Genomic DNA, 13,847 nt, shown 5'->3' with positions numbered 1-13,847 from the left:
TGTGATCTTTCCAGTGAACTCTCTAGCACACATTAGATTGGAAACCTTCCCTTATATCATCCCAGGTGAGTTTAAATATCTATGTTTAAACATCATAAGTAAACAAAGCTGTTTTTCAACAAAATCCTCTTTTATGTAACTGATATTATATACTATTTGAAATTGAAAAAATATCTAATCTCTTAGAGGATCTGTTCAAAACTTTTTTTTTAAGACCTGGCAGAGTGTGTTGAAATTAAGCAGTAATCCATGACTTCCAGTTTTACTGGGGTATAAATATGTGATTGCACAGAGGCCATATTCCCTTATGCATTCATCAACATGGGAGTAAGATAACAGAAATGTCTAATGAGAAAAAGGTGTGTTGACCTTCTTAAGTTAGGGTATAGCTATACAAAAATAGCTACTTGCCAGAAAATGCCCATATCAATAGTTAAGACAAAAAGTAATGTAAAAATCAGCATTACCAAATTACTTGAAAGAGAGCGCCCAAGTTTATTTTGCCCTCATGCACAATGAGCAGCTGAATGTTTAAAAAAACCTTTAGGATCACTGCTGGAAAATACAGAAAGTAGTACCTTAGGGCCAACAGATGATTTTTAAGACATACTCGGGGGATTGGGGACACTAAGGTAAGCTCCTGGAGTTTTCTAAATGCTACTGGAACAATGTTTTATGGTCAATAATAAGTTTTTCGGAAACACTCAAAGTAGGTTTGACATAAAAAGGAGGATGGCTATAATGAAAAGAACCTGTTTCCCCAATGTCGAGTATTGTGGATGTTCTATAATGCCATGGGGCTGTTTTTCCTTCAAAGGCATTGAGAGCCTTGTTAGGAACTACCAAAAGATTTTAAGTGTAAATCTGGCATTGTCTGCCAAGAAACTAAAACTGGATTGTCGCTGGATCTTCCAGCAGGACAATGGTCCGAAATATATTTCCATATTAACACAGAAATGGTTTAGGAAATACAAAATCAAGCTTCTGCCATGGCCATTGCAGTCCTCTGTCTAAAATGCAATTAAAAGCTTGTGGGGTAAGATGAAGAGGACCTAGGAGCCTGAATAATTTGGAATGATTTCTGTAAAAAGAAATGTCTCAAATTCCCTGCTCTGTATTCTCTAACCTTATAAGAAGTTATAGGAGAAGACTCTGCTGCTTTATTGACAAAGAGGTTGCACAAATTATTAAATGTAGGGATGCCAGTAATTGTGGCCTGTGTGGTTTTGTTAAAAACAATATATTTCTTGATGGGGGGAATTGTTTTTTTTTTTTCTCAGAATAAATTTGCTTCAGTTAAAGGTTGTTTTTTTTTTCTATGTAAAATTAAGGTAAGTCACTAAAAGGTTAATTTTTTTTTATATATTTTTGTGCTTGTCTTTATCAGGAGTGCCAATAATTGCAGAGCAGATTCTATATAACAGGGAAGTTTCCAATTGATAGTTTACATTTTAAGCATCTAGTCCTGATCCTACATAGCTTTTATAATTTAAATTATAATTATTATTTTTTTAAATGTGCACTTTTTTGAATATGAATGGTAAACTTTTACCTTTCACACAGTTGTTCATATCACTGTAGGCTTGAGTTTTACTACAATATGATGGTTAATTTTGTAAATGCATTCCTTACTGCAATGACTTAAACATCCATAAAATATTTGCATTATGTCTTGCATATATTTTTTATTAGGACTTGAAACATTCTTTTAAAATTTGTACTCTAAAGCTGCATCATTGCATTGTTTTGATTCATCTTAATTATTATGTGCATCTTGAGTGTGTCTCTAGGACTCAAACATTTTACAGGTTTTCCCTAACTTCTTTTGTTTTTCCTAGAGCAATGTTAATCAGCATGACCTGAATGCTCGAGGGGCCTGGGAGCAGGGTTTCACTGGAAGAGGTGTGGTTGTGTCAATCCTAGATGACGGAATTGAAAAAGATCATCCAGATCTTGCACAGAATTATGTAAGTAATTCAATAAATCTTCACTACTGTTTGTTTAATTTTTAACTTTTATATTTTCATAATTAGGTAAATCACTATCAATGGTTACAGGCTTTTGAATTTTAAACCTCTCCTTTTATGTAATTTGTGAAACAGAGCCAGTTAAAACAGGTATTTGGAAACAGTAAAAGGTTTTTCTTTTTTCACTGTATAGGTGAAAAGTAGTACTTCATTTACTCAATTATGTGAATAAAATGTATTTACATTTACAGTTATTTGCTTGGCAGATGCTTTTATCCAAAGTGACTTACAAAAGAGGTAAACATAATAGAGTAACTTTAGGCTTGGGCCTATTTGTTCAGCAAGTGTAGCAGGACTGGTAACAAACGTTGATTGCTACAAGTGAAAAGATGTTTTTTTTATTTTTTTTTTTGGGTGGTTGCCCCAATCAGTTGATATTCACAGAACAGATGGGTTTTCAGTTTCTTCTTGAATGCATTGAGGGAGACAGCAGTATGAATGGGGGTGGGTAGCTCATTCCTCCAACTAGGTGCTACACAGGAAAAGAGTCTGGACTGAGACTTGCTACCACGCAGAGGCAGCATTACCAGACGTTTACTGGCAAAAGTGATAAGGCAAAAAGGAGTATAGGGCTTCATTGTTTCTATATACTCGGGTGTTGACCCATTGACTAATCTGTAGGCAAATATCAGGGATTTGAACTTAATGCATGTCGCTACAGGGAGCAAATTTAGCAACCTGAAGAGAGAAGTAATATGTGCCCATCTCGACTTGTTAAATACAAGATGGCTTACTGCACTCTGGACCATCTGCATGTGGTTGACAGCAACTGTGAGTACTTCAGAAGCAAGTTGCAGTCGTCCAGACTTCACAGTACTAAAGCCTGGACGGACCAAAGGTTCTGCTACATACTCTGACAGATAAGGTCTGATTGTGCAGATGATGTACAGGGTAAAGCTGCATGAACAGGAAACAGTAGAAATGTGGTCAGAAAAAGATAGCTGAAGATCAGTCACAACCCCAAGGTTGTATACAGGCTTGGCAGGTGCTAATGACAGTGAGTCAAGCTGTCCAGAGAATGGGGAGCTGATCAGACTGGCTGGCCGGGATCAGAAGAAGCTTGGTTTCTGCCAGGTTGAGCTATGTAGGTGGTGGTCCTTCACCCAGGTTGAGAATCAATAATACATTCAGAGACTTCAGCTGATACTGTATTGTCCTCTGGAGGGAACAAAATGTACAGCTGTTTATCATCTGTATAGCACTGATAAGAGGAACCATGCGATCTGGTGATGGAACCCATTGAGGTGGTGTACGGAGAGAAAAGTAGAGGACCCAGCAATGATTCTTGGAGAAACATCTGTCCATGTCTGCTACAACTTTGACCTCTCTCCTCGCCAGGACACACTTTATGGTCTGCCCAAGATGTAGGACTCGAGCCATCAGAGAGCAGTCCCAATGATGCCAGGGTCAGAGAAGGTGGCAAGAAGAATGTCAATAGAATATTAGAACGATCTAGATGAGAACAGACTATTCAGCCCAACAAAGCACGACAGTCCTATCCACTTTTTCTTTCAAAAAAACAAAGTACTTAAAGTACTTGAAAAGTACAATGATCATATTAATTTAAAAAGAGGCAGTAATAGCATAGTATTCAAAAGTAGTGAAGTCACATTACCCAGAGAGAATAATTTCTATCAGTGGTCCAGCAGGAGTGGGAAAAGTTGAAAGCAGAGGAAAGTGCTGTTGGCGTTACTGTATTTTCTGGTCAAGTCCATGTCTTTGTCAGAGCCACCACTTGGAGACTCCATTGGGCGGCAAAAGCTGGAATTAAGTTTTTGTTGACCACAGTCTTGGCAGTTCAAGTCAAAAGAGAAGAGAGTGTCTGAAATGGTGGCTTTATAAAGCAGCCGAAGTTTGTTGGAGTCTAGGTTTGTCTGGGGCAAGAGAAACCTCTTGTGTTAACAGGAATGTATTGATGACACATGCTAAAGGTGACATTAAAAGGAAAGCAGAACACAGTACCTTTTAAGTAGGGGTGTCAGTTTTCTTGTCCCGTGTCACTGTTAAGTTGACTTGGACAGATAGACTTGTGGACTTTACACAAGTAGGTCCTCACAAGAGGAGGGCTGCATACGAGGACTGACGCTTGCACTGATGCTTATCAACCATATCTCCAGCAGTATTTACATTTAAAGCTAGTTTTTATGGACTTCCTATATACTACTAACCATTTTGCTAACTCTGTTTTCATCATTTTCCTTATTCATATCTGTGTCTTTCAGGATCCTGAAGCTAGTTATGATGTAAATGATAAAGATGCTGATCCTCAGCCTCGGTACACACAACTTAATGACAACAGGTAGGTTGTGCTAAAGTGTGGTATCTGTTTGCACTCAAGACCATTTATTGGTTTATTCTTTATCCATACCTCTTGTGTCTAGTTCATCTAAAACATCTGACCTGCACATCTATATATTTGATAAATTTTGTAGTGAAGTTGTTCAAATGCAAAGACATTATCTATGTTCAAATCTCTTAAGTGATTTATATATATATATAAGGGTGGAAAAAGGTGGTTATTGTGTAGAGGTGCCACAGATAAAAGTTTCTCTATCTTGAAGTGCTTCCTGTATTGGTTTCATGTTCTGAGTGAGTGAAGGACAATTGGGTTGTTAGTATATTGATGATATCTTGTATTTACTTATATTTATACAAAACAAGGAATATAAAGTACTACTACAGGATTTCATTTCTATTGCAGACCAAGCCTGTATGTGTTTATCCATTTTTGTCAGTGTCAAGGTTTTTATAGCTTGTTATTGTACCCTGCCACTTTCTGGTTTAGGTCTTTATTGGGTTACCCTTTGAATGAGTGGAAGTTTTGAGTTCCAAATAAATTAGGTTATAATTTAATCTAATTTCTTTAAAAATGATTTGTAAATGTTTATGGGCATGCTTTGAAATAGAAAAAAGAAGCTTAGGAAGAATATTCATCTTAACAGTGTTAATTCTTCATGTAAAGTAAATTGGAAAGTAGACCATCTATGCATGTGGTATTTAATTTTTTCCATGCAGACAGCAAAATGTTGTTGAAAAACAGCTTTGTTTGCTTATGATGTTTATCCCTAGATATTTTAGGTGATCTGTGATGATAAAAGGGAAGGTTTCCAATCTGTCGTGTGCTAGAGAGTTCACTGGAAAAGGCACGCTTTTATTGAAATTTTGAGGCCAGGTAACTTGAAATTATGCTGGTACTGTTAGGACGGCAGGCACAGGATTTTGTGGATCCGATATATATCCTTCTATATAAAAGCGGTCGGGATTGTCCTTCCGTCCCGTGAGTGGAAAGCGTAGCGGTATTCCACTTATCACAGACTTACTGCTTGCGGTACGAAGCAACATGATGTGAGCAGAGTACTGGTGCTCCCATCGTTCCCTTGCTTTTATGCGCGCTGCGCTGGAAAAATAGACAAAATTATGTCTCTGGAAATAATTGATGGAGTACAAATGCCTCACCGCGTAGTAAATATCAGGGGGGTTCAAAAGGGCGACCTCAATATAGGAAAAAAAGTTTCAATTTCATCACAAAAATAACAAACTACGAGTATTAAAGTAATACCGCTCAAATGCAATATAACCAAATTAATGAGTTTGTATAAAATAGGAAATTGATCTACATATTGAATTGCCTTAAGAAGTGGTCAAGTTAAAAGTTGGTCGCCTTAAAAGGCGTGTCAGCCTAGTAGTCCCATATCATCTGCGTATAGTGATATTTTCTGTTCAAGTCCTTCTGAGAAAACGGGGATTACCAGAGAAGTATTTTGTTAAGTGAACAGCCAATGGCTCAGTGGCGATTGCAAATAGCATTGGTGACAGGGGGCATACTTGTCTAGTGCCATGTTCTAGTTTGAAGTAGTCTGAAATGTTGTTAATACAAACTGAAGCTTCCGGACTGGTATACAATGCTTTGATCCATGCACATATGTCCACGCCAAACCCATATTTGTGGAATGTAGTGAATCAATATGGTAGAATGGGACAGTAATAATCTCTGCATCCAGATATAAGAAGATCTCAGAAGTGTTAGAATTTGTGGGTAAATTAGTTACGTAAGACAAGCATCAAAAATTGGAAGCTAAGTGTCTGTGTTTAATAAATCAAGTTTGGTCTTGTGTTATTACCAAAGGAAGCACTTCCTCAATCCTTATAGCTAGAACTTTGGAGAGTATATTAACATTATTCAGAAGTGAGATTTGTCTGTATGATGCACATTGTAATAAGTCCTTATTTTTCTTAGGAAAAGATGGTAATTAATGCTTGGCGAAAAGTTTGAGGTTTACTCATTGTCTTTTGCTTCTAAAAATGTTGCTAATGAAAGGGGTGCTAACTTAATTGAAATTTTTTTATAAAATTCAGCAGGGTAGTTATCAGGGTCTGATGCTTTCCCACTCTGAAGTGAGTTTATTTGGTCTAGTAATTCTGAGAGTGCCAGAGGTTTATCCCGTTGGTCTGCACGGAGAGTGTCTAGTTGTGGTATTTGTAATGCATCGAAAAAATGCACAACATTCTGTTTTGTCTTTAAACTGAGTAGAATATAAAGACTTATAGTCTCTGTATAGTAGTTGTGGTTGCAAAGCCTGTCTTTTCCTATATATTGCCTCATTTGGGAACCTGGCATGTTCTTGATCTATTCTGGTAATTACACTGATTAACTCTGATTCCTTGCGGTGGGCTGGCGCCCTGCCCGGGTTTGTTTCCTGCCTTGCACCCTGTGATGGCTGGGATTGGCTCCAGTAGACCCCCCGTGACCCTTTAGTTAGGATATAGCGGGTTGGATAATGGATGGATGGAACTCTGATGCCACCTTTGTTTCTGATTTGTTTGTGGGAGAGATTAAATTTCTGTCTTAAAAATGCCATCAGTTTCCCAGTGTATTCCCGCAGATACCCCTGAGGATGTATTTGTCTCTGAAAAGAAAAAAAAATAATCAATTTGCTCGGATGTAAATTCTGCACAGTTCTAATCAGCTAATAACAGGGGGTTAATACGCCAGCTATGAAATAAATATTTGGGGCATAATTTCAGCTCCATGATCAAAGGGGTGTGTTCGGAGATAACAATAGCATTGTACTTGCAAGATTTGATCATGGGCCAATAAATGATCTATAAAGAAGTAATCAGTTCTTGAGTAACAGTAATGTACTGGTGAGAAGGTAGAATATGCTCTTGAGTTTGGATTTAGAAATCTCCAAGGGTCTGATAAGTTGTAATCAATTATAAACTTTGTAATTGTTTTTGTATTGCTAGATGTTCTCACCCCTGTGGCTGAAGACCTATCCGGGTCTGAATTTACAACACAGTTAAATTCTCCAGCCATTATAATTTTATGAGTATTCATATTAGATGCAAATATGTTTTGGATGAAGTCTCTATTATTTACATTGGGTGCATAGATATTTAGTGAAATCCCTCTATAGTTAAATTACCCATGACGATCACATTTCCCTTCAGAATCAGATACTACATCTGATACTACAAATGAAATTGTTCTAAGTATTAAACCTCCCACATCTCTAATTTTCTTTGTATAACTGGAGTGGAACATTTGGCCAATCCAGTCTCTCTGCAACCGAAACTGATCCTTGCCTTAAGTGGGTCTCCTGTAAACAATTACTATCTTGGCATTTAGAGGTATTGGGTGAGAAATTTTCTTTCTCTTTAATTCATGATTGAAACCTTTGACATTCCAGCTCACAAAGTTCACTGTTTGGTCATAGAGAGATTTGCGTCTTACCTTTTTTTGACATTTTGTAGTCTTAAATTATGTAAGGTAACTTTTTAACCTTCATTTACAAATTTGCCAGTAGATATTGCTCTGAAGTCTATTGTTGTGTTGGCCCTTACAGTTGTTGGGGTAAATAGGATAGTTTAAAATTAGCTTGCTCTCTTTCTCCCCAGGGTCCCCCAGCTTTGCCTCCCCACATAAGGCTAGATCACACTTCATGAAGTCCCTGTCCTCTGACATACCTAGAGACCGAGCACATCCAAAAAAAAAAAGTCCCCCAACAGCGGTGCAGAAGGATTTAAAGTAGAAGTATCTATTGGCAATACATTCTAAATTCTATAAACCTAGAATATAATTTTAAACATTCCAGAAAGAATAAACCCAGGGAATGATGTTAAACATTACCCATTAAGAAGAAGATAACATACGATAGTACAATTCTAATACAATAAACTAAGGGTTTGATGTTAAACAGTCCCCTAAGGGAGGAAAAAAATAGAAATGAAAACGTAAAAATAGCCGAGCAGAAAATAAAATGTACAACTACAGCAAAGGTCTCATTAAAAATGGACCAAATTGTAGGTAAAATCTTCTTTGCCTTGCCAGGACACGATGTGACTGACAATTGTATTTCAAAAAGTGACAGGATCAATTTTCTTACTACTTTTTCTGCTTTATCCGGAGAACTACTAATGTAGAACTTGTAGAACTCTCAGTTTAACAGAGTACAATAGGCTGTATCTGATTTCAGCTTTGCTTAACTGCTGTTTAATGCTATAAAATGCAGCATGTTTAGCAACTGTTGAAGGTGAGAAATGAGGAAAAATATGAATGCTGTTATTTTCAAGTATGATCTCATTTCAGTCTGAGAAGTAACATCAAATTTAATTTGGATTGTAATTTGGCAAAACCATGCCAAGCATCTTTCACAGCAGTTTGTTACAGTATGATGAGAATGACTTGAGAAACCAAGGGTAGAGGTTCATTTTATGAACTATTGAATTTACATACAGTATCAGTGCATACATTTTACTCTGGTTGGTTGATTGGATTACACTAAAATGACTTAGTCTGTTTTACTATATTTCTGGTCTTTTTTTTTTTTTTTTTTTAATTTTTATAAAAATACCCTTTGAGTTGTGCCACCACCCTTGAAATTTCTGTGTATGTAACAACTGTCTATTCTGGTGGTTTTTAGGACATTTGCTGATTTCTTAGTCATCTTTCAGTACAATTTATTTGTTACATCCTTATCTCTGTTGTTCGTTTGACCTTAATCTGGTTTCCTGATATGCCTGAACAGGTTTCTTAACATTCATCAACCGCTTTTCCTATTTCTTTAATATGAATGGTATATTTTAATATGCAAAGTATATCAAAACACTTTATCTTGAATGATTGTGACCCTTAAGTCTTATTTTTCATTATGTCTATGTGGTTAAGTTTTAATATGATGCTATGTTGATTGGCAAATAATCTGGAAGCATACAGGCTTGGATAGGTTTGTGGCAGATGAAATTAAATTATGTGAAATTTAAGAACTAAAGTGTTACTTTTCAATATACAATGGGAAGTCTGATAGTTGAAAGTACTCCATATGAGAAGGATTTAAGACTCATAGTGGACTTGCCGCTGTTTAAAGACAAGTAGTTCTCATCCATCCACCCCTTTAATTCACTAACAAAACTAATTAAAGACCTCATTGAAGAATCTTCTTTTGGTCTAAGCGAAAGGTATAACTGGGTGTCATCTGTGTAGGAGTGAAAATTAACATGTTTTCTAATGATAGTTGCCAGTGGAAGCGTGTAAAGTGAAGCCTTGCAGGACACCATATTTCAGTTCTGTGTATAATGATGGAGTACTGTCAGTGCATTTCTCTATATACTTGAATCGGTTTGATAAATAAGAGCTAAACCAGGCAAGGATAGTGCCTGTGGGCCCAACGTCATTTTCTAGCCTGTACAGTAAAATAGAATGGTAATGGTGTCAAACTCTCACTTAAGTCTAACAATACAATTACAGTTGAGTTTCCTTCAACAGAGGATATCAGAATGTCGTTTACAACACACGTTAGTGCTGTTTCTGTACGAGACATGAATGAAGTGTTACTGAAAGGGCGGGGACACAGTTGGAAACTTGTTGAGCATAAATTTTTACAAACTTTAGGAATTTTTTCTGCACAGAACCATTTATACATCAAATAAGTTACTAGGTAGTACAGTAGGATTTTATTGGCCTTCAGAATTTAACTTGATGATTTGAAGGAATTTAATGGTTTGGACTGGCAAGCTTGTTGAACTGAATGGCCTGTTTTTGTCTTTCTTTCTGATGATCTGCACTCACATGCACACTGTGTTCACACTAGTGTGCACAGTATTATATTTTATATATAGAACAAATGCATTCTTTTTTCCAGTGTACAGTGTCTTTCCTGTTTCTTTAGCATCATACCAAGGTTGATCTTTTTTTTTTATTGAAAGTTGTCATTGAAACTTAAAATAAAAAATACAGTAGCTAGGCTAATATTTGATTATATAGTCCAGGAAGTACCATATGTGATGTAGATTTCAGTTGTAGTTTGCAAGTGTTGTGATTGTACGGTGTTTTTTACTGCTTAAAAATATCTGAAATGCCTGGTAGACAAGAAGTTGACTTCAATGGCTCCTTCCGCATAATAATGCTTTAAAATATGCACCATGTAACTTTTATAATATTCTGTAAGATGTGAATTTGGTGTTGTAGAATCTGATTTTAGTTGTGTGCTGTGGATTCCCTGCATTACTGGGAATGCAGAAATAAAATGAGGAATACAGAATCATGAATGTAACATAATGCGTGTGTTGAACTACCTTAAATTAGGGCCTTCCATGGACTTTAATGAAAGAGCAGAGACGTCCACTTGGTCAAAGCTTTGTTTCCTGCTTATTTTTTTTTTAGAAAGTATCTTATTTTAACTTTGACATTATAGTGTACTTTCTTTTAATGAGTAACAAAAATCTGTTAAGTGCAGATATGTCACAGTTCCACACTGTAATACAGTACAATGTGAAACAAATCCAAGTGGGATGACTACTTTTTTCTCTAGTTTAAAATTAAGAATGCATTATAATATCTAATTGTAGATAGTTTTTCTTTGAAACCATTAATGCCCGTGTAACAGATCAGATTAACCATCCTGTACCCTTTAACTACTATATTCTTTTAACATTGACAAAGTGACAGGTGTGAAAACATAGTTTTGAAAGGCTTCTTTTTTTTCCAAAAAAAACTGTGTAATTGTTTACATGTTCTCTTACTGTATTTGAAAGAAGTAGCTTTAGTTCATATGCTTAAAAAAATATGAACATTATGTACATTTTGTGTTTTGATAGGTTCAATTTTAAATGTGTTATAAAAATTTTTTTACATCCGTTTTTAAAATCAGAACCATTTATTCATTAAATACCAGTCTAAATATGACTCTTTCTTTGCTACTTGTAGTACTTCATTTTAACAGTAGTAATTTTTCTGGGAGCATGTTCATACCTTTTTATGTAAAAATTAAAAACCTGACCTATCATTTTCTTTTTGTATCCTGAGTGTAGACATGGAACACGCTGTGCTGGAGAGGTGGCAGCAGTTGCTAACAATGGAATCTGTGGAGTTGGTGTAGCATACAATGCCAAAATTGGAGGTAAGTATTTTAGGCTTTATGGAAAACCATGTGAACGTACTTGAGTTTTTTTTTTTTTTTTGTTTTTTACTTTGTTGTATTATAAAATGTCCTGTTAAATTTAATAAGCATCTGAGGAGAATAGCCTCTCATCCTTGAAGCTGGCAGAGGGTAGTGCTGAAGTCAAGACCACCTTTGTTCCGTCCTAAACAAGTTTAGGAAGACAACTGGTCAAAATCAATTCAACACTGAGTCTGACAGTCAAGAACAAGCTAAGACCAAGTACAAAAGATAGTGAGAGGGGAGAAACTGATCTGTTCAAGACTAACTCTTAACTGGAATTCAGTTAGTGTCAGTTGCTTACAAATACCAATACTCTTAACAGTTAATTATTTTTGAATATGTTTATGTAATGATGTAAGAGTAAGATGTTTTTTCTTTAGATCATGTTGTAATTATATTTTTAATGATCTAATAATTTGAAACCCTGTAGGATTTAAAAAGGACATACTGTTCAAGTATGGCTTTCATGTGGCATTGCACCTGGCAACGTAAAAATATGTAAGCTCCACACTCATGAAATGTTTTATTCTACATTGAAGTAAAACACATTAGGCTAACATGGAAAATCACAATTTCTTTGAGTACATAATATCAGATTTAATTATACTACATAAACCTGCAATCTTTTTTTTTTTTTTTCCCCTAGTACATCTTACCAATAACATTATGCCAGTAAATAATAAGAAATAGGATACAATGAAAACTGTGCAGAACAACCCACTTATGTTAACACATAAAGTATTAGTCATTTAAAATGTTGACACTGTATTAACTAATTTTTTCAAAGAGTTTAGTTTTTTCCCATAGGATTTGGTACGCTCTCTTTCCATTGCAAGTTATATGTTTATATATACACATGGCCTAACATGTTAGTAATCCTCTGTCCTTTACAGGTTTTACAGGAGTACATTGTTGCACTTGATAAAATTTAAAACTCTCAATTAGTAATGTATAATTTTTGGTCCTTTTATTTAAATATTCAGACTTTTTTTTTGGTTTCTTCATTCTGGATAGAAAGATTATGGACAGTATACCTTTTTAAATCTACAAACTTAAAAACATCTTAAAAGTTAAATACTTGTGCTCAGAATTCCACTTTTTCTTGCTATGATTCATTCACTGTAAACTAAAGCGGCGTGAGATCGAATAAGACATGCACCCCATTCCATTCACGTTCTCTTACACTCACTGTTGCACGTGGTGATGCAATGTACAGCATAACTTGTGCTTGGTGTACAATCACTTGACCTCATTCATAATGACATGAGAAGAAGCATTGCAATTCAACATCTATCATACGGTCTTGCTCAGTCTGGAATGTAGTAATGTTCAAACTAGTTTATGTATATGTAAAATGTACATATTAATAGGTACCTGTATATGTAAAACTATTTTCTTAGCAGCAGTGTAAGGACATTTCACTATATGTAAATATCCACTATATGCTAGGTTTTGGAACATAACCCTTATGTAAAAGCAGACTACCTTCTTAACAGCAAAGTTTATAACCAAATGATTTATATAGCGATGGATGATATCCTTCATATCTGGTTAACCAAAATGTTGTTGAATCAAGAATACTGATTGTTGGTTTGGAAATCCTGATAACGATGTATTTTCAACCAAGTAAAGCTGTGATTTTTGTAGCAACAAAAGGACAGATCAATAGACTATTGTTCTGACATGCATGGATCGTTATAGTTGAATTTTCAATAGGTTTAATAAATCAAACCAAGAGGCTAACCAGAAATCAGTGTCAGAAATAATTGATAAACTTTGCTGTAATTATTGCCACGAATGCTGCTGAGGTACTCCCTTGTGTTTTATAATTGATGCAATGTTGTGTGTGCAGTGAATTCTCCTGATTAAAGATAACAGAAATAAATTACTACAAAGAAAGGGTGAATTGTGATTCAGAAAGATCCCAACTGTCATGTCACATACAGTGAAAGACTCATTACCATTGTATGGCTAAGTTTCAAATCTTTTCAGTGATTTATAGTTTGATTGGTCACTTGTACTGCATGTCATAGGTGTGCATAAAAGACTGGAAATATATTACTAAAGTGATTGCTCTTTATGCATTGTTGTTCATTGTTGTGGGTTATTTGGTTAATTTGAAATAAGACTTGAGGTTTCAGCTAGTTTCTTGTTCACAGTGTATCCCCCATCACCAAAGGGGATAGTGCCATGCAACATTTTTTTTTTAAATCCTGTTTCTAATCACACTCGCTTAAACCCCACCACAGAAGACAAGCCAGCGCAATTACAAATGGGAAATGCAATCAACAGCAGCTTTGGGGTTGGAGGTTGAAATGGGCACAGTTAAAATCAGGGGTGGAAAACACTGGCTTAGGTGTGTGTGTGACTAGCTTTGGGG

General features: G+C 35.6%; 1 protein-coding gene across 3 annotated transcripts in view; it reads left to right on the top strand.

The window, feature by feature from the left end:
• LOC120541431 (furin-1-like) overlaps positions 1-13,847 on the top strand; it is a 160,114-nt gene that overhangs the window by 87,071 nt on the left and 59,196 nt on the right. For all 3 annotated transcript variants that reach the window (XM_039773046.1, XM_039773047.1, XM_039773048.1), the window contains exons 5-7: positions 1,839-1,967; positions 4,250-4,326; positions 11,337-11,425. In XM_039773046.1, coding sequence (XP_039628980.1) covers positions 1,839-1,967; positions 4,250-4,326; positions 11,337-11,425 — 295 coding nt within the window. The remainder of the gene's footprint in view (positions 1-1,838; positions 1,968-4,249; positions 4,327-11,336; positions 11,426-13,847) is intronic.

The sequence above is a fragment of the Polypterus senegalus genome, chromosome 12 (assembly GCF_016835505.1).
Source record: "Polypterus senegalus isolate Bchr_013 chromosome 12, ASM1683550v1, whole genome shotgun sequence".
Classification (NCBI taxonomy): Eukaryota; Metazoa; Chordata; class Cladistia; order Polypteriformes; family Polypteridae; genus Polypterus; species Polypterus senegalus.
The sequence above is the reverse complement of the archived record's forward strand: the minus strand, read 5'-3'. Positions and strand labels throughout refer to the sequence as shown.